Source organism: Engystomops pustulosus, chromosome 4 (assembly GCF_040894005.1).
Source record: "Engystomops pustulosus chromosome 4, aEngPut4.maternal, whole genome shotgun sequence".
NCBI lineage: Eukaryota > Metazoa > Chordata > Amphibia > Anura > Leptodactylidae > Engystomops > Engystomops pustulosus.
In genome coordinates, this window is record NC_092414.1 from 77,450,376 (window position 1) to 77,473,273 (window position 22,898).

The 22,898-nt window shown below is 37.9% G+C and overlaps 1 protein-coding gene across 1 annotated transcript; it reads right to left on the minus strand.

Moving 5' to 3' along the window:
• Nucleotides 1–943: 943 nt before the first annotated feature.
• On the minus strand, nucleotides 944–16,713 carry SPIC (Spi-C transcription factor). Its single transcript, XM_072150163.1, has 5 exons — nucleotides 16,636–16,713; nucleotides 5,236–5,335; nucleotides 4,044–4,144; nucleotides 3,424–3,529; nucleotides 944–1,604 (listed from the first exon to the last, which is right to left on the minus strand). Exons 1-5 carry the CDS (start codon nucleotides 16,711–16,713, stop codon nucleotides 1,174–1,176), a joined length of 816 nt encoding a protein of 271 aa, XP_072006264.1. The 3' UTR covers nucleotides 944–1,173.
• Between the last annotated feature and the right edge of the window lie 6,185 nt (nucleotides 16,714–22,898).

Here is a 22,898-nt window from a genome sequence, read left to right on the forward strand (position 1 = left end):
AAGAAAGCCAAAAAAAAAAAATCTCTCTCTCCATACCAGAGTAGAATGATGGCTGGTTATTCTATCACAAAAGAGAAGGGGCTGCAAGCCCTAAATTCACCCACAACCATTATCACCTACCTAACAAGCCTTGCAAACCTTAAAGCTCAGGAACTTCTAGTCGACAATCTCTACTCTGACTTTGGGGAACAGACACACAATCAAGATCGCTCCAGAATGGTGTTCAGGATAGGTAAGGGTTTCCAGAAACAGGCAGGATCACAGACAGGATTAAGAGTCAGGAACTGGGTTGCGGTAAAAGCTAAGGGTGGGGTATGTGGGGTTCCAGCTCAGCATGGGGGTACAAAAGGTTCTGGCTCAGGCTGAGGTACACAGAGTCAGGAATGGATAACAGGGGAGCTGGAAAATACCCCATAGATGCCGCCCCCAGCAATTGAATGGCTGTGTGTTTCTGAGCCCCCAGGTAAGAAACATACAGAGCCTAGATATGACACCACGCAGCTTTCCTGACAGCAGACACCAAGATGAGCCCAAGCAACCAACCCTGCAAGGTAGTTAAACAAGTACTGCTCTGCAGAGTAGCCCTGAGTTAGATCAGCAAGCCCAGAATTAAGAATCCAGAATCCAATCAGAGGATTCTGACACCTGTGCTACTATTGTCAGACACTGGTGCATATGTGACCTCTAATATATACATTATTTATTAATAGATGTCGTCAAAAATCATCATTCAAGACTTCCGGAAATACATATAAAACTGGAGAAAAGTGTCATAAAGTTAAAACAGTGCACAGTTAGACTAACCAGCTTTATACTGTGCCCGATTTGTCAATGTGTTTGGTGCTGGATGATAAATCTGGTGTAATGTAAGACTGTCTAGTCTTTGCACCAAATATTAATTGGCTTAGTGCAGCTTTTTCATGTGAAGTCACACACCCTTTTCTAAGTTCGTACACCTTTTGTCATATCGGTTGCTAAAAACTCTTGACGTAGACAGTTTTTGTTGAAAATTATGACAGAGACGAAACAGATTGACAAATCTTTCCCATTGCGTATCTTTTTGGCATTATATACATTACAACACCAGATTTGCCATCACATGTTTAGACAAGAAGCTTTACAGTTCATGTTGAATTTGATGCTGTTCTTGGGGACTGAAATGTTCAGTTTCCTTTATGTATACTGATGGCTGAAATGACATACATTATTGTTGTGGGCATACTTATTAGGCTCCCAGCACTGATGGCTGTTCCAGTACTCCATGTCCAACTGAGCATACGGGCAGCATAGAGCTTCCTTTCCCGACATTGAGGCAGGGGATAGTCTTTGCATGACCAGATCACTGAACTGGTATGTCAGTTTTCTTCTAATTTTGATAATTTCGCCAGTCCTGCCATAATTTCGCAGAGCTCTAGCCATTTTTTGGTAGGTCATGATTTTACGGTTTCCCTTCTTATTTCCCCAGGCCTCTGCCAGTTTCTCTTTGTTTTTGGACACAAATTGGAAGATACCACTGGCTTCATCCACCCACTGGATACAGTTGAACATGTCTGGATCATATAGAGCCTCATGGAGAAATTCATAGAGACGTATCTTTTTCTGTCCTGGTCAAAAAAGATAAAAGCTGGATTTTTAGGTATAAGTCATAGTTTTCTTATAGACTATTAGTTACAAGTTAGTTTTCTTTTATATTAGCTATATCTTTTTAAAGTCATAATTTTCCTATACTATTAGCTACACATTAGTTTTCTTTTTTATTAGCTATAACTTTTTTAAGTCATAGTTTTCTGATAGACTACTAGTTACAAGTTAGTTTTCTTTTTTATTAGCTATAACTTTTTTTAAAATTACTATTTATTACATGCGATAATGTTTTATAGGAAAAGTTTTATTGTTTAACAGTCATTGTATATTTTTAGTAGAGCCATTACACTACAGATTTTTATGTAGCATACTATAGTTTGTCAGCTATAACAGTACCAGTATTTTTTTGTGTACTGCTGTTGTACTATAAAAACTATTTCAAATAAATGTTTTTTGTCAGTAAATAATTTCTTTTCATTATTTTGATCATTAATTATTAATTGATCATCATTAATCATTAATTGATCATATTAATTATTTAGATCAAAAAATTAAAAAAAATCATCTTAATTTAAATATATTTTTTAAATATATTTTTTAAATATATATTTAAATATATAATTTTTGGAACCAGATTGTACAGTTATTATGTTGGAATAGATAAAATAAAGGAAAGTTGGCACCACTATACATCATTTAGGAAATATGACTTCTAAATAGGTGCTGGGACCACAAATCTTAAACACTGAGTAATATTCAATAATAAAGCTAAAGCTGCAAAAATTGTAAAACATATAATATAAACACTTAAAAGTACAAAGAAGAAGGGTCTCAGTATCACTACAGCATTGCCAGTGCCAGTCCTATTTATAATACACTTTTCTAATCTAACTGTTTGAATAGGGACAACACTATATTGGTTGCAATATGAACATAATATATGTGATCTGGTAAACATATGGGGCGAGATTTATCTTTTCTGCCAGTATAGTTCTACTTTTGTCTTGTTTCTGGTGTAAAGGATGCTGCCTGCTGTGTATGATGGCCACATTGATCTGACGACCTGGGTCCCATGGAGAGGGCAAGGGTGAGGAGTGCTCATCCCCCTCCCTCTTCTGCACCTGGCCACATACTACACCTGGGTTCCAGCCTGGTTGTACACATGGTTGTGTGCATGAGTTGTTACTCAAAAATCCAGGCATTGTGACTGTGATAATCTTCTTATATTTGTTATCCATGGCCTCCTTCCTTCCAAAATCAACTTTTAAAATTAGGCTAATGATACTCAAGGGTTCACAAGGGCTTTACTAAAGCTCCACAGTGCTGTGTTTACAGGCTGTTACACTGTCTCAACCTCCTCCTCTCCTCCCTCAGTGGTTTCTTCCTTTCATCTTCCTGCTGCAACATCACGCAGAGGGAATGAGTAAATTCTGCTTGCACACTGTAACAACCTGTGAAGTTGCAGCACAGAGGGGCTCTGGTAACGCCAATGTAGGTGTTGTATGTTTGTATTGCTAGGTATTACAGGCAGCCCTGTAATAAAAGAACTACCAGCTGCTGAGTTGTGGTTGTGGGGTGCCGAATCGTGACTAAGGGAGCCCACGTCCTTTGCAGCCATGATTAAGAATGAGCTTATCGTTTGAAACACGTTGCCGGAACACTTTTGGGGGGGGGGGTGTTAAACAGATGTGTATGATGTATGACGTGTTAATGTCTTTCAAAAACACAGAATAGTAGTCAGGCTTTCCATCACCCATTGCGAGATTGGATGAAGATTTATATGAAAACTTCGATGCATGCAAACATCATCTTATTTCCATTTTTATTAAACATATTTACCATATTTTGGAGGAGCAGTAAAAGAATGACCTCTGTTATTTAAGCGATCCTCTTCATTGTAATGCACGCTTTGCTCCATATAATCCACAAATGAGCTGGGATTGACCTGGGAGAAAAAAATTACTAAAACTTTAGTAAAAATCTATGCGAACGGTAATAGTGCAACGGCACCCTGTGAGTCCTCCTCCAAGCTATCTTTTTGATGCCATCTAGTGGAAAATACAGTAACTGACATAGGACTCCTTGCCAGAATTATTGCTCTTAAATAGTGTTTACAGAGCTCAAATAGATAAACCTTCCCCTTGCAATTTAGCCAATCCACCTTTTAAACTCAGCAAACACAGTTAAATTACTTATATCACAATTTTCCTGTAGACATTTTCCTTACACTCAATAATCCTATTATGCCTCTTTCTTCTGTTGCCCTTGAATACCCGGCTGCCATATTTCCTTCTAGTTATATTCAAACTATAATTCATGGAGCCTAAGTCACCACGACATTTGTAATACAGGATTTCCAATTGCTACCCTAACATCATATTAAATCATATAGATAAAAGACTCATTATGTGTTTGTTAATAATCAAGGTGGTTTACCACAGAAGAGAATATTTACTCACAGTTGGATCCATCCACATGTGTGTAATTGCATTTTCAGAAGGTGTTGGGATGTTACATTGGGGATGGTTGTTGAAGATGTTTGCATAATTTTCACATTCATCTACATGATAGATAATAAAAGAGACTCAGATTGGCTAATAATACGTTACTTTTAGCAGAAGGGTTAGATGAAGAAATCATAAAACACTATGACAATGGCACCAGTTATTTGGGAAACACTTCCAATGCAATGCAGTGCAGAAAACATATCAAAAGACCACCAAAGGCAAAATCCCTGTTCCATATCTCCCTAAGCCCTAAATAAGATATAACATGGAAACTGTATTATATATTTCATAAGTTCATAAGTTCATAATTTACATAAGCATACATTTAACCAAAAGTCATAGGATGACGACTAAATTAGCACTTTGAGAAAAAGGCCACATGTTGTAAAGATTGTAAGATTCACAGTAAGTCACAATGTACAATATGTTCTCTAAGAGAAATTAAGGAAAGTGTTCAATAGGTGTTTGGATCTTTCATATACAAAAAGATAAAATTTACGTTGGGGGTCACATTCCTGAACACCCATTGGCTACAATATAACATAAATATAACCTGTCGCTACATATTTCTATTTTAGTAAATAATCATATTTACTGACTAAATAACATTTTTTGAATCAGTTTTTTGTTTTCTCTAGTAATGTATCAATGGTTTATGGTATATTTCCATGTGGCAGATAAGTCAATGCATTCATTTTAGATTAAAAATGTAAGAAACGTAATCTGTAAAGATTGAAAAGTAATGTCACACTATTATGTACAGTTATCAAGGCTTAAGATTTATTCACATAGGCTAGATTTGTTGCAAAATGTTTTAAATACATGTGAATGTAGCATATTTCAGCATTTTCCAGTATTTCCATAAGCTCCATTAATGAATAAAACAACTGGAAATCTGCTATGTGTGACTATATCCTTATACTAGTAGAGATATATCATTTGGATTCTTTTTGATAATTTTACATATCATGGGGGCAATTTTGCTAAGTGTAAAAATGTTTGTAAAATTATATAAAAGACAAAAGCAATGCTAGAAATTATCTGTATCTCTTGTAAAATACAATGCAATAATTTTATTTTTCTATTAGAAATTAAAACCACCATTATGGATTTTTATATAACAGAAGGCAAATTATATTTGTACCTGTTGATTGCAGAAATTCATTGATACAGGTTGAGTTTTCTTGTAGTACCTCTAGAGCATCTTCAAATTCTTCATGTAATATATCCGATTCTATAAAATTCTGTTAAAAAAGAGGATTGAAGTATTTGGATGCACATTTTAGATTTATTAGTTATTATTATTAGAATTTTTATACCAAAAATAGGTACATTTTAAAGTTTGAACATACTTTCTATAATATTAGTATTAATATTTATATTAATATTAGTAGTCCTTGGGTTATGTGCAAGATAGGTTCTGTAGGTTTGTTCTTAAGTTGAATTTGTATGTAAGTCGGAACTGTATATTTTATCATTGTAACCCCAGCCAAAAATGTTTTGGTCTCTGTGACAATTGGATTTTAAAAATGTTGGATTGTCATAAGAACCACGATTAACAAAAAAGCTTAATTACAGACACCTTTGATAACTGTTACAGCTGATCATTCTAGCCTATGGCTAAAGTACAGTAAGTTACCAACATCCAGAGGTCCGTCTGTAACTAGGGGTTGTCTGTAAGTTGGGTGTTCTTAAGTCGGGGAATGCCTGTCTTGCAGGTATGAAATAAAATAAATAAACATAAATAGGTTTTGGTCTCTTCATCAACTGTTATCCCTGCCAGACCAAAAATGCCCAAAAAAGGCATAAACACTTGAGTTTTTCAGAACAAAAAGAGAGGTTTTCCTAACATTTATTTAACCAGAGAGTGAATGTAGTGGCATCTTTATTCTTGTTCTCTGCCAATCAAGGTATTGGTAAAATGTGATCTATAAATGGTTTTATAAGTTAACTTTTATTTTATTGGAAGGCTACTACATATGCTAGTATTTCATTATCTCTAAATAATAACTAAAATAAAACATTATATTCTTTTATTTCTTAGTAAAACATAAAGTAACCTAGCTTTATTTGTGCCTAACATCTAAAATGGGCACTGAATCCATTTTTTTTGTTCTAATTTTTATTGTATTTTCCCTGGATTCTTCAATTTAAGCGTATAGAATCCCTCTCCTTCCTCTAATATTACAAATAAGAGTGAATTAGGTAATGTGATGCTATGGGTGAACATTACACATTTTAAAAAACTCGTTTTTTAATTTTTATGGACCATCATTTTATTCATACAGCTTTAACTCCTTATAACTGGCTTAAATTGCTATAAACATGCTAAAATTCTAATGAAATACAAAACTTAGCTTACCATTATTAATTCATCCGCAGAGTTCTTTCATACAATATTCAGCACATTGGCCTGCAAAGGAAAATATAGAGAAAAAATATAGTAATCTATTTTAATGATGCCTCTGTGGTAGTACAGTTACAGGATAGACTGAGGTCTTTGGTTTACCTTTGTTGCAGGGTTCCATAAATTAAAGGAGTGAGATAGCAGATATTTATTTCCTTCTCCTTTTACACGTCACTAACACGTACTGCTATTTAAATTGCAGCAGTTGTCCCTTGAAGTTTCTAGAAGACAATAGTTAAAGTGTAAATATGGGTTCCCAACACATGCTCACCATGTATTGTCTCGGCTTTACTCCTCCATAAAACTGCCTTCAATCACCTGGATTATTTGTTTGCAAAAAAGATTAATGAATTCCATTATGATTTCTAGTTGGACTGTAAAATGCCTTTCAGTTCATTCATTCACACAGTGGTCATAGTTCCACCCTAACAATGTACCATATAGAGTATTTTACTACAAGTATAAGGGCAGGTGATCTCAATGGTTTGCATCTTATCTAATATTATGACCAGCAGTTAAGTTTAGCATCAATGTAAGTACAAAACGGTGCAATAATGAAGTTATCTAGAATGACTATGGTATATAGTATAAAAACAAAGCAGACTGTTGTAAGTTGTTAGTTCGGCAAAGCCTATTAGAAATGGAGTTGTGTATCAGATATCATGTTTATGATTTCTTTGTTTGTGTGTCTGTATTATTTGCTTAGATTGTTTGGCATCTATCAGGTACTCATGATCCTGACTTTGGTTTCTAATTGTTAGACTTATGATATTTTTTGGCCTATGATATGGTCCATCCTGCCTAGGCCTCACTTGGTTCATCCTCAAGATCCGGTGAACCGCATGTTCTATGAACTACTTACCTACCTGCTTTATTGCGAAGAAGTCCCTTCCTAGGAAGATCTTTATTTTGATTATACACGTGATATCAAATAATGTTTTGCTTTTTGGCAAGCAACCTTTTAGTAGCCTTTCAAGGTCATAGTTTTTGCTATGTGTTTCTTTCCTTTACTATGTTTTTTTCCTATATATGTACTTCAAAACATTAATTATGCACAATGTTTAATAAACTGAGATTGAAAATAAAAGCTCAATAAATGTCCCAAAAATTAGGACATTAGCCTGAAATATTATCATAGTATATAGAAGATAAGGTTATCAAAAGTGTAATTTATGATCCTATAAAACTGACCCATAGAAAGGAAAAAAAAACAACTCAGTAGGCTGATGCCTTCGCAACTCTAAATATGGCAGTCAGAATGAATCCCCTTCTTGAACATGTACAAAGTATCAGCTAGCAGAACATCCTGCTGCAGAGGGTTCCACAGTCTCATTGCTCTTACAGAATCCATGTCGATGGTAGAAATGCCTCTCTAGGCGTAAAGGAAAATCCCCCTTACGTCGGCCACAGATCTAGCTTATAAAAGACAGCAATTGGTCAATCTCCTCTGCACCTGTTCTAGTCCAGGTATGTTATTCAATACCCCATGTATGGTCTAACTAGTGATTTGAATACAAGCAAAACTATGGGAGAGATTTATCATACGCTGGCGCTCCTGCAAATGGTTGTTGCACTATAAACCCGATAGTGATTCCTATTTTTGTATAATAGGAGTGGAATGAAAAAAATACTGTACAAGAAGAACTAGTTGGAGTTGGAGGAAGACTATGTAAATCCTCGTGGTGACATGTGATGATAATCCATAACAAGTTAATGAAAGATATATATAATATTGAAAAGAAATTATTGTAAATCTAATATTAAGCTAGATGTATAACTTGTATGGATAATAAGTAATGGTTTGTTAGATCAAAGTACCTTTCAAATGCTGTGTATGTGTATGAGGAAAGATGAGTTGTTTGTAGAAAAATCCTCAGCAAATCCTAAGACTATCCATCCTGGGTAAAATATCATCTCCAAAATGGAATTAATTTTACTCCTGGGATGTTGCTCAAGGATTTGGCTATTATAGAGCAAAGTTTTTGAAGGCCGGAGGGGATATTGCCTGGGATAGTAAATAAATGCTCTTAGCTATAACATAATATATTTTCTATCTATCCCCATCTATCTAAGCAGGAAGGACTCCAATAGATATGGTGAAACAACGTGCCCTTTTTCACCCATGCAGCTATGTTTTGGATAATCCATACAGCCTTTTGGTCGCTGGCTTTTACGCAGAACTACTCCAGGTTGGACCTCATATACTTTTGCTAGCCAGCCACACCACTTGCCGAATACATCAAAAGGCTTAAACCCGACAAAGAGGGGCGTGGGCACTATCCTACATTGGCCCCGGCATATGATAAATCTAACTCAAGATAGCCAAATGTTTTACATAAATCTTTCAATAGACGGCCAATAGATGCCTATATCTAGACAAGTAATATTTAAGATGTAACTTTTAATATAGTTTGTTTTACACAGGAATAGTGTGACTATACACTCACCGGCCACTTTATTAGGTACACCATGCTAGTAACGGGTTGGACCCCCTTTTGCCTTCAGAACTGCCTCAATTCTTAGTGGCATAGATTCAACAAGGTGCTGGAAGCATTCCTCAGAGATTCCATATTGACATGATGGCATCACACAGTTGCTGCAGATTTGTCGGCTGCACATCCATGATGCGAATCTCCTGTTCCACCACATCTGGTGACTGTGGAGGCCATTTGAGTACAGTGAACTCATTGTCATGTTCAAGAAACCAGTCTGAGATGATTCCAGCTTTATGACATGGCGCATTATCCTGCTGAAAGTAGCCATCAGATGTTGGGTACATTGTGGTCATAAAGGAATGGACATGGTCAGCAACAATACTCAGGTAGGCTGTGGTGTTGCAAAGATGCTCAATTGGTACCAAGGGGCCCAAAGAGTGCCAAGAAAATATTCCCCACACCATGACATGATAGATCCATGCTTTCATGTTGTTGACGCCAAATTCTGACCCTACCATCCGGATGTCGCAGCAGAAATCGAGACTCATCAGACCAGGCAACGTTTTTTCAATCTTCTACTGTCCAATTTCAATGAGCTTGTGCAAATTGTAGCCTCAGTTTCCTGTTCTTAGCTGAAAGGAGTGGCACCTGGTGTGGTCTTCTGCTGCTGTAGCCCATCTGCCTCAAAGTTCGACGTACTGTGCATTTAGAGATGCTCTTCTGCCTACCTTGGTTGTAACGGGTGGTGATTTGAGTCACTGTTGCCTTTACATCAGCTCGAACCAGTATGCCCATTCTCCTCTGACGTCTGGCATCAACAAGGCATTTCCGCCCACAGAACTGCCGCTCACTGGATGTTTTTTCTTTTTCGGACCATTCTCTGTTGTGGTTGTGCGTGAAAATCCCAGTAGATCAGCAGTTTCTGAAATACCCAGACCAGCCCTTCTGGCACCAACAACCATGCCACGCTCAAAGGCACTCAAATCACCTTTCTTCCCCATACTGATGCTCGGTTTGAACTGCAGGAGATTGTCTTGACCATGTCTACATGCCTATATGCACTGAGTTGGCTGATTAGAAATTAAGTGTTAACGAGCAGTTGGACAAGTGTACCTAATAAAGTGACCGGTGAGTGTATATCACAAATTGGTTTGGTGTTTTGTATAAGATATCCAAATGGACTCAATTACAGGAGCGACCTTATGTATCTATATTAATTGTGCTTTTTGTTTTTTCATTGATTCATTGACCGCAGATGCTGAATTAACACAAGGACTTTGTGACAGATGCACACAGCATTATATATAACAACTATATACCCTTATTAATAGACATAGACAGTGGTTGACAGGTGCTTTGAGCTAACAAAGTAGTACTGGATCCACACGAGCTATACATGTAGATTAATATTAGATTAATTACTTTTATGGATACACATACTGGGGCACATACTGTATCTTTGCTTCAGCTTCCATCTTTCTTTTTTTTGCGATTTTTTTGTGCATTTTTTTGCACCTAAAACAACCTCCCTTCAGAGTTCACCATTGTTTAGTTTTCTGCAGTTTCCTGAGGTATCACCTGATTTCAAATGTTAAAATTGTGACTTTCTTAAAGCACAGTAGCCACAAAAAGTCACTATCCATACCTGCTCTTGTCAGGTGTAGGAAGGCTGTTTGCAACTTTTTGGGGACTTTTTTGTGACTTTTGTTCAAAAAGTTGCAAATTCACTAAAGATGTATTGAATGGCAAATTCTAAAAGTCTAAAACCCAGAAAAAGCAAAGAAAGACACACATAAATGTCCTGACTCAAGATAAATGGGCCCCATTAAGTTTTCATGCAGTGAAGACTCTTTGAGAAGAAAACCATGATTCAGACCATATTTCACAGTGACAGATATTCCACAAAAATTTATTCTGGATACATCAAAGAAGTTTCTCCTTGCCAATGCTTTGGACAGCATTTTGTGGAATTATTTGTGGGCAATATTATCAAGGTTGGGTTTTGGCCCATTTTAATTTCTTTTCAAAAACAAATACCACATTTCATTGTCAGGTAGTTGTCACTAGTAGAACAAGACCAATCAACGGACACAAACATAAGAAGATATAGAAGCTATATTATGGTAGAAAATGACAGCAAGCTGTCTAACATGCTCAGTGGTGCTACTCACTAGTGGAACAGTGTGTATATGTCCTATCAGCTGCCAGTGTTTGCATGTATCACAATAAAAATCAATTCTATTGGGGTCAAAGTATCAACTGTAAAACTATGTCTGCTGTATTTTTGAGGTTTGCCAGCTTTTAGATGAAACTCATGCTTTTGATCTAACTCATTTGCTTAAGAGGACAATATTTGTAGCTGCACCTGGCAGATATAATTTTCCCATGAAAAATCTATTATTCCATTAATCTGTTTGCAAAATATGCATTGGAATACATTGTATAACATTAAGCCCTTGTTGATATGGTTGCCCTCCTCCTTAAGACGGGATTCCATTCCACACAAGTTACTGCTTTAATAATGTGTTTTAGGGGGAAGTGGTGAACATTTTTCTGCTTAGTTTGAAAAAAAATCAAACCAACCCATCCCATAGAGATGTGTATTTTCCAACAGTCCACCATTTTTTTTGGTGCACCTTCAACATGGGGTGTGCGGCACACTTCTGTCTGACTTTGCATGTTAAATGAGTCGCATGGTCCGACTGAGCCCATTTCGGTGCACCAGGTATAGTGCAGCGTGCGGCACAAAGTGAGTCACAAGTGTGACACGTGAGTCACAAATGTGTCTCGGACACTTCTTAAATACATGCGCAAGCAGTTTGTACATGAAAGAACATGCAAAGTCTGACAGAAAACTGGCGCACGGCCCTTAGTAAATCTGGGCCTGTGTGTCTATGGAGGTCGCATGAGCTCACATCTAATCCCTCTGTTTGGTTAAACAGCTTTGGCAGTGAGGATTAACCCCTTCACTTTCAGCTTATCTCTGAAAATAATGCTTGTAGCAAACTGCTGCCCGGGAGAGAGCAGAAAAGTTAACACTCACAGCTGCGTAACAAACAAGGGAGTACAGAGAGACCCATCTTCAATCTAGTAGTCAGATTTGCCATAGCAACGTAGAGGTATTGCACTGTGTATTGCAATTGGACATACGGCGCCATGCGCCATATATCACTATGGAGAGGGGTGGGGTAAGTAGGAGTGTGAATGTAGCCTAATATAAAGTATATTAGAAAAATATTTACAACACTCCCCTCCCATATACACAATATCAAATGTCATATAAAATGACAGTTAATCTTTAATTTTTGTTGGTTTTATTAAGTTTTATTAAGTTATCAGTCTGGCTTTTTAATATGTTACATTTATCAAGTTTTTTTATAATTTTTTTTTTAATTTTGTAACTGCAATGAGTTACTCAACTAATAAATTACAGTGTATGTATAATAAAGAGTCGGCAGTCAGACTCTTCTTAGCTGGTGCTTCGTTCACAGTGGGGCACATTTACTAAGGGTTTTGCACTAGTTTTCTGTCAGACTTTGCACATTCTTTTTAGTGAAAACGGCTTGCACAGGTATTTAAGAAGTGTCTAAACATGCAAATTGTGTTAAACACCCTATGTTTAAGGTGCACAAAAAATAAGTTAGTGAACTCTGTCAGGCCAGTGCAAGGAAGCGACAGATTCCTAATTTTTGGCGCACAATTTTAACACCTTCACGACTGAGGACGAACAATATCGTCCTTGTGCTGCAAAGGGTGTATGGAGAGAGCTCACGAGCTGAGCTCTCTCCATACACAGCTGGTGTCGGCTGTATAATACAGCTGAGGCCTGCCTGTTACTGACGCAGACGGTGCTGGCACCAATGGTGGAAGTTAACCTTTTAGGTTCCGCGGTCAGGCACCTAACTTACCTTTACATGGGCGATCGGTTGCCATGGTAGCCTACAGTCTCATTGAGACTCGTAGGCTTGCCATGTGCAATGATCTCTAACAGCCAGCAGATGGCAGGTTATTAGAAATTGTTGTAATATTGCTATATACTCCAATAGAGTAGTATTGGAGCAAATAGTATTAACAATTGGACTGTGCAGAGTTAAATTACCCTGGAGGATCTGAAATAATGGTAAAAAAATTTAAAACATTTTTTTTAGAAATATGAAAAAAAAGTAAAAGTTTAAGTCACTCCCCTTTCCCTAGATCACACATAAAAGCATATAAACAGTAAGAATCATAAACATGTTTAGTATCAACAAAAAATGAAGCATTTTTTTTTTTGTACAGAAGGTTTTAATTTTTTTAAATGTATGATAACATTATAAAACCTATACAAATTTGGTATCCTCGTGATCGTACCGAACCAAAGAATAAAATAGACCTGTCATTTGGGGCGCTCGGTGAAAGATGTTAAATTTAAGCCCACAAGAATATGGCGCAAATGCGTTTTTTCATCATTTTCACTGCATTTAGAATCTTTTTTTCCGCTTCCCAGTACACGGCATGGAATATTCAATACCATCACTATGAATTTGTTATGCAGAAAACAATCCGTCACACAGCTCTTTACATGGAAAAATAAAAAAGTTACATATTTTTGAAGGTTGGGAGTGAAAATCAAAACGCAAAAATGAAAAAGGGCCACGTCCTTAAGGGGTTAATGAATGTGTTGCACACAGAATTATACATGGGAAGAGCACTTTTAGTGAAGTTACCGACAATCTTAGTAAATGTGCCCCAGTGTTCACTGTGTATATATAGATAAAGATCCCTGCACTCACAGTGATTCGTATTTGAAGTATTTGTATGCCTGTCCTTGGTCTGTACCTTGGGTTGTTGCATGCCACAATCCCAGACTAAATACTGGCATGGCCGCCAGCACCAGGAAGTATATAGGGGAGCCAGCACCAGGAGTGTGACATCATCATACAGGCTGTCAGTCATGTGTATAGGAGTATCTCATACACACAGGCTGCAGAGGGTGTTGCCATTGGAACCAGGTAGCACATAGAGGCAGCCAGCACCTGGATAGTCACATCATTATACAGGCTGTCAGTCATGTGTATACCAGTATCTCATACACACACAGGCTGCAGGGGGCGTGGCCGCCAGCACCAGGAAGTATACAGAGGAGCCAGCACCAGGAGTGTCACATCATTATACAGGCTGTCAGTCATGTGTATAGGAGTATCTCAGGTTGCAGGAGGCATGGCCACCAGCACCAGGAAGCACATGGGGGAGCCATTACACCATTATACCTCACATCATTATACAGACTGTCAGTCATGTGTAAAGGAGTATCTCATACACACAGACTGCAGAGGTTGTAGCCATCAGAACCAGGCAGTCAGCACCTGGAGTGTCACATCATTATACAGGCTGTCAGTCAAGCACTGGGGGTGTGGCTGTGCCTTCCACTCATGAATAAGCCGGACAGCTTGAATATGATAATGACTCATTGGACCTCTCTCAAGTCATTTGCATACAGGTATAGGACCTGGTTGTTTAAGTTTACAAGCATGTAGAAAGACAATGGGGCAATGCTTTCTAATGGCAGTTTATTAAAATATATTTAGTTTTGAGTGTTAATTTGCCTGATAGGTTCTCTTTAAGCTCTCTATGATGTTACTAAATTTGTTACTTGTGCTTGAAGAAGTCAACTCATGAATACAGCAGGCTATGGTAAGCTAATCACGCAATCCTTTTTTAACTTTTCTGATAAAATAGTGCAGCAGAAGAAGAGGCATGTCTGGTGAAAAAGTTATGCTTGCCACCCAATTCACAAAAAATGTAGTCAACGTAGTAATTGGGCAAAATTAGTGACGATATATGTCTTGGGCACATTATTTTGCTGCAATTTTCTGGTCCTGTGCTTTAAACTGCATCTCTAATTTCCTGTAATGCAAAAGTAGGAGCTGACTTGTTAGACAGAGAAATAACTATTGCAGAAGTAGTTAAATGAGCCACCACTGATATTAAATAAGTTTAAGATCAGATAAATGACTTATTATTATGTTTATTATATTGACACATTTGACACATAAATACTAATGTCTTCATATTTTGTTTTCATTTAAGGGATTTAGAATAATTAGAATACATAGATTGTAACAAGCATTAATCCTTTTCTTCAGTTTTGTTTTATGAATGGATAACACTTCTTCAATTGAATGTAACCACATCAGACCAGGGTAACTGACAAGGATTTCACAAAAAAGATATGCAAAATTCAGAAGTGCTCAATGCAAATGAATTGTGTTGAGATATTTGCCTCTTGTTGTTGGGGTTGACTTAAGATCACAGTGGAAATGCATTTTTTACAATATCTTATAATTCATTTGGCCACATGGAAATCATAATGGCATCTCCTGTACTGTATAATAAAACCAGACATTGCCATATTTTTTGCCAGTATTATTTGTCATTACTTAATGAATATCACTATACATTTCTCCTGTGTATCTACTAATACCTAACATTACAAAAAGAGGTTATAATGAAAACAGAAGGTGAATAAAAAAATACTTTACAATCAGCTATGAATGGTATGGTAAACTGGGTTAAACCTACAACTGTTGAACTAAACCCAGCATATCATAGGTTCAATCCAGTAAATGAGCAAAGGACCTTATACCTATCAATAAGCTACACCTTTTCCCATGCTACTTGGATTCCTTCCAGTGTTTACTTTCCCCATATCCCCCCTTTACCTACAAGAGAAAACTTCCAACATGACAATAATTATACCACCTGTAGAATAGATTATACAATATATACACATTATAATTATGTGGAAACCAACAGGCATAATCACGAGGCTCAACAGCCAATGATTGTCTGCAGAGTGTCAGCCAATTCATTGGGGGTTATTTATTATATCACTTGTGCGCCATGGTATGATAGCCCCGATGCTGCTTTTTCGCAGCACCATACATCAAGAGGCTAAATCATCTCTGAATGATACAATGTTGCCCTAAATGACTAATGATGATAATATAATCCACCTGTGTGTAATCAAGTCTCCATATAAATACTGCTCTGTGATAGTCTCAGGGTTCTGCATCGTGGAGACCAAGGAACAAACCAGTCAGGTACATAGCGCCACACCAACCCCAGTACCACACAGCCCCTCCAGTATACACAGCCTCCCCCAGTATTACACAGCCTACCCCCCCCCCCTCAGTATACACAGTCTCCGCCCCTCAGTACACATAGCCTGCCCCCAGTACACATGGACTGCCCCCCCAGTACACACAGCCTTCCCCTGCGATATACACTGCCCCACAGTGGTAGGTTGATTAGCTTCTCCCCCCTCAGTATACAAAGCCTGCCCCCCAGTATATACAAGCCTCTCCCCCCTCAGTATACACAGCTTTCTCCCACTATATACAAGCCTTTCCCGCCTCCTCAGTATACCAAGCCTGCCCTGCAGTATATACAAGTCTCTCCCCCCTCAGTATACACAGCCTGCCCCCCAGTATATACAAGCCTCTCCCCGCTCAGTATATACAGCCTGTTCCCCAGTATATACAAGCCTCTCCCCCTCTCAGTATACACAGCCTGACTCCCAGTATATACAGGCCTCCCCCCTCAGTATACACAGACTGCCCCCAGTACATACAAGCCCCCCCTCCACTCAGTATACACGGTCTGCCCCCAGTACTATAATATACAGCTGACACCTATTAAAAAAAAAAAATCTTGTACTTACCTCCAGCTCCGGCACTCCCCCGCACCTCCTCTCCCGCCGGTAGCCGCATAGTTTATAGTGACACACGCCGGCGTGCATGACGACATAACGCTGGCCTGTGTCCTGCAAATTCTCCACAGGTAGAAATGATCAGGTTGGTTGAAATACGATTATAACGGTTAGTCCAAATTTTTAAACACATTTCGGTTCGAGTCTGACTTCAGGCTGAACTTTGACCTAACCATGAACCCCATTAAAGGCAAAGGGGATCCAGCTTTCAACTCCTACAACTGGCTGAAAAATAGGGGTTGTAATAAGGCTGAAAATTGTGGGAATAACAGTGCAATTGCCCTGCCCAAATGGGCAAGGGAAAGCACTTAAAATAATAATGTAACATAAAAAAATAAATGAATAGAAAATAATTTTAAAAAATGATGTCACAGGTCAAGACAAACTTATTCTCTCTGCGGTAAAAGAAGCAATGGGAAACCATTTCCTTTCCTTTCACTGAAATTTAAGATGCTCTGGGTGTTCAGACCTCGATATTCTCTATGCATAAAAGAAGCAACAGTAAAACCCCTCTGTTCACTGTGTTTAAAATTCAGGTAATGCGAATTGTCAAAATTTTAAGTTAAAGTCCTTAATATTTAGGAATATTTCGCCTGCAATATAGAGAATCAAAATTTCAAGTTCAGGTTCTGGGGATACGGATTGTCGAATTTCAATTTAAAGGTCCAGCAATCGGGAGAATCAAAATTTCAAGTTCTGTGAATTCAGATTGACACAATTTCAAGTTAAAGTTCAAGCTATACTGTGGGACAGCCACCACCATCAGATCTTTCTGTCTCAACCAGCCTGAATGGGAGCATTTCAAAGGCCAGCTGTTTTGAAATGATACTATTCAGGAACAGAGGTTGTGACAAACTTGTACTGAACAGATAGCGTGGACAGGCTTGGTGATGGTGGTGGTGTCACATCCTCCCTTTGCGGGGAGACAAGTGGCCTTTTGACTTATGAGGCAGTTGTACAGGCTGGACCAGCTGAAGCAGCTTCATCTAAAGTATCACTGCCTTCCTCTCTTCCACCCAGTGCCATCCACCCATGTTGGGTCTAGGACCTCATCATCCCTCATCGCTTCTTCTACCACTAAACCTTCATTGCTTCCCACCTTCTCAGCTTGTACATCGCAGAAAGCGACAGCCATTGGCAGTTGTGTTTCATCATCATCATAGGTCTCTTCTGATGTTTCACCATCCAGACCTTCATCCCCCTAAAACAGGTCTTGGGAATCTTTTAACTATTTTAATCTCTGCTACTGGGACAAGGGCTGGTGGATGGGCCACTGCTAGGAGAGTCATCGTTCAGGATGAGTGACTGCTCCGTAACTTGGGGCTGAAATGGCTTTGTTATTATGGTTAGGTGGAGGGGTCTGCACTTTCAACTGAAGATGAGCCTTGTGAAAATAATCCCATGGAAGTTAAGGCACTGTCTGCCATGTGATTGACCTCAACTTTGTGTCGCCGAATGGACCCTACCAGTAGACGCTGCACACCCTGGCACAAACTTGCAAAAGAAGAAATTGGAGTAAGCAAAAAGGGAGCATATTCTTCCTGCAACACCAGCAGAAGCAGAAGAACCAAGGACACATCCTTGTCCCTTAATTCATGCACTCCTCATATTAAAATACCTGCAGTACTAAACTATACAGAGACACCATCTTTACAATCCAGGTAATCATTGACAGAAGCACTTTCACAATATAGGTATTATTGCATGCCATTCACTGACAGTAGCACATTCATGATCTAAGCATTCGTGCATGCTATCCACATGCTATCCAAGGAGCACCTTTACAATCTAAGTATTAGTGCATCCTTTTCATTGACAGGAGCACCTTTACAATCTAGGTATTAGTGCATGCTATTCACTGACAGGAGCAGCTGTACAATCTTGGTATTAGTACATGCTATTCACTGTCAGGAGCCCCTTTATATTCAAGTTATTAGTGAGCTTTGCTTCCTGACAGGAGCGACTTTACACTCTAGGTATTAGTGCATGCTATTCATTAACAGGAGCATATTTACAATCTTGGTATTAGTACACACTATTCACTGACAGCAGCACCTTTATGATCTAGGTATTATTGCACACCAATCACTGATAGGAACACGTTTACAATCTAGGTATTAGTGCATGCTATTCACTGACAGGAGCACTTTTACAATCTTGGTATTAGTACACGCTATTCACTGTCAGGAGCCTCTTTATAATCAAGGTATTAGTGTGCTCTGTTCACTGACAGGAGCACCTTTACAATTTTGGTATCAAAACATGCTTATCAATGACAGCAGAACCTTTAAGATCTATGTTTTACTGCATGCTATTCACTTACAGAAGCACCTTTACAACCTAGGTATTACTGCACACTATTTACTGACAGGAGCATCTTTACAATCTAGATGTTAGTGCACAATATTCATTGACATCATCACCTTTATGATTATCTGGAGTTGAAAACTATACAGAGACTGGACATTTAAGATCTTGCTGGATGATGCAGTAAATACAATATTTCTGTTTGGTCTGTCCCAGCATTGCTATATTTTCCTATACAAGCAGTAAGAATGTACCTGCACTTTAGCAGCCTAATGCTGTTGTCTACAGAGTGCCAAAAAAGGGCAATAATTTCAGATTTCCAACTGTCATAGTATAATCCTCCTCTTAGACATAGCATTTTGTCCATTAAGTACAAAGATATTAAAAACAAAATCCACAGAGAGAGAAAAATGATACATGTCATTATCAGTATTATCAGTAAGAAAAATGACACTTTACATCATGGATTCATTTAAAAAATGCACAAATTAAACCTTTATTCACAACTGCCATAAGTTAATAAATAAGTAAAAGAAACAAATACAGTTAATCATATTTGCTATGGTCTTTTCTTTATTTGTTTGGACTTTCCATGATTCCATGATATTCCATGACTAAGAGGAGTGCATACGTCCATCCACCCTTCACACCATAAAATAAGACCCATGGGAGGATTTATAACAGCTTGTATGTCAGAAAGAAGCCGTACACATTGTGATTTAGTCACAATTCCAGACGCAGAATTGTGCGTATTGAGACTTCTCTACCCTCTACGCCAGTTAGGCAGTACCAGAGGTCGGATTAAAGCTTGCGCACCCTACGGCGCAATTCTATGTCAGGTCTGACTTTGCACTGCCGCCCGTTGAGATTAATCAGGAGGTCAGAACCTCCTGATTGGCCCAATATCTAAATATTGACATAAATAATATATATTTTCCTTCCTTTGTTATATAAAATATTTTACAATCATTGGCTTTACGATGAATTATGATGAAACTTACTTTGTAGACTACTCTGTGTGTATATGGACTATGGGGAAGTAGTAAACAGACTGTGGTGACCTTCCTCTTTTAAATCTTTTCTTTTCTTAAAAGTGAAAGCAAAGTTGATGGAAACTGAAAAGGTGCTTATTGTCAGTTACTACTTCCTTAAAATGTGATTGATTAAAAAAGTAAAATAGTTATAGACATCGCCCAAGAAAGAAACGTCTGCTTTGTAAATGCTACCTGTTATCTGCACCTGCCTTATAAACATATTTGCCACACGCAGATTGCCCAACCTGAAAGTTGAGTGAAATGACAGGGCATACATGTTACTCATAAGGGTGTTATCACACGTCAATGTTATATCATGCAATTTTCTGCTACATAGCAAAAGCAACTGTAAAATTGTTTTAGGTGAATTAATTGTTTTAATCAAATTACATATGGACGCAAAAATCCAGCACGATTTAATACTAGAATCATCAATACTAGAATTAACTGTATTCAGGCTGTATATTCAGGCAAGAATAGGCACATGTAATATGGGCACACAAATGCTTCTGTAATGCGCCTGTGATATGGGCACACAAATGCTTCTGTAATGCGCCTGTGATATGGGCACACAAATGCTTCTGTAATGCGCCTGTGATATGGGCACACAAATGCTTCTGTAATGCGCCTGTGATATGGGCACACAAATGCTTCTTTTGCACTTTTATGAAATTATAAAAAAAAAGATTTGACTCCTCAGCAAGCATACATAAATATTAAATATTGTATTTCTTTATGAAAGTATATCCCAGGCAAAACAAAATAAGTTCTCAATGCCAGCCTACTAGCACGGGCTTATGAGCTGAGCCTGTGCAATAATGACAGAAGCCTGACACTAGGCTCCCGGTGCAATGGCAGCCCGAAGTCCACAGGGGCAATGGTGGTGGTCCTGTCAGGGGCCTGGTCACAGCAATAAGAAAATATTTATTATTACTTATTACTTTACAATTTTTAAACAATTAACGTGGCCTGAAAAAGCTCTAGTGACCGGGCATTTTTAGCAAATTTTGGTAAGCGCAATAATTTTTTTTTTTGCGTTGTACGTTAAAAAATGTTTGCAGTGTTTTTTTCAGGACACATAGAGCTAGTTAAAAAGGTAATACAGGTTTAAACATTTTTTTCCATTTTTATTTTATTTGGGGCAAAAAGTCTTTATTTTGTAATTTATAGTACTTTTTTTTTTTAGTTTTCAAATTAACTCATAATTAAAATTATTAATGAATTCCCTATTTTGTTTCTGTCGTTTTGATATATATTATGTATAGTCTTGGGCAAACGAGGTGACTATGGCGATGCTTTTTTGTAGTGTAGCGAGGGATTTTTTTGTATTCTTCGGTGAAATGTCAATGTACAGTATTTTATTAATATTTTGTTTGTGTGTTTTTACTTCATATGTCCCCAATGAGGTTATAAAAGACCCCTGGGGGACATTTTCACTTTTTTTTCACATATTACCTGTACTTTATTTTTCTTCTTTTACAAGTTTTCCCCTGTAACTGAGGCATCTATAAGAGCCTCAGTTATAGGGGAAAGGACCACCTGTGACCGGGGATTATGATCAGAGCTGTACTGGGTCTAATTAGACCCAGTAGCTCTGGTTAACCCTTTTAGACCCTATATAGAAGGGAGATGCGGTTCATTACCACTTCTTCCTTCTCCGAGCTGGCGCCGGCTCGGCTCCTCCGTGCATTGAACTCCTTCAGTGCGATGCTGTGCGGAGCGGAGAAGGAAGAAGTGGTAATGAACCGCATCTCCCTTCTCTCTAGGTTCTCTGCTGGAGGACATTCGTGCTGAGGACAAAACTGCAAGTGGTCAAATGGGTGAGCTGGAGAGACAATTTTTACAGTGCTTGATATCAGCATGCCTACTTAAAGGGGTATTCTCACCTGGGCATTCACATTCAGTTTGATAAATTTGCCATATATAAACATTTCTTCAATTAGATGTTATTAAAAAAAATGTTCCTGTGTGAAGATAATTTCTCATAAATGTAGTCATTTTGTCCCTTAGAAACGAGATTGCTTCCTATGATACCGCCACCTCTGCCTGAGAGATTGCACAAATAAACAAAAAGGTTTTGTATATGAAATGTCCGGGAGTTACTGCATGTCCCACAGCCGTCCTGATGGTAATGAACGCTGAAGCTAGGTGCTCAGGCAGGACTCTATATCGCAAGTCTGGCCACCGCTGCCAGAGTGTGACGTGGTCGTATCCGAGGAATCTGGTTTCTAAGGGACAACATGACTACATGTATGAGAAATTATCTTCACACAGGAACATTGTTTTTAATAACATCCAATTGAAGAAATGTTTAAATATGGAAGATTAGTGAAACTGAATGTGAATGCCCAGATGAGAATACCCCTTTAAAGAAAATCTACTATCAAGATCCATAATTGTAAGTTTATTATCAAAGGAAGGAGGCCATGGATAACAAATAAGAAGATTATAGGCCACCGTGCCTGGATCGATGAGTATCATGCATATTGATGGTAGATTTACTTCAAGTTTAAAAAGAAGAAAAATCTAACATTTTGTTAAAAAATTCCCCCCTGTTTTATAAGTGACATGACATATGTTACAGGTAAAATGATTATCAAACAACTATTATGGTATCTAACATAGTAAATGGTTCTTAAATTTGTTCTAAATTTATCTTATCAAGTACAGTTAATTGAAGCTATCCAAAACAAATATTTCAAGGCTATAATTTGCATAGTATTCATGTGGAAACCACCAACAGCACAGACAACATTACTTCATCAGTTCCTCTTGGCAGATAGAGCTGGTTGAATACCCGAGATATTTAATCTAATATTAAAACATCCAGCTAACAGTTAAAAAATAAAATTACTTTCCAAAACCAAGAATGCA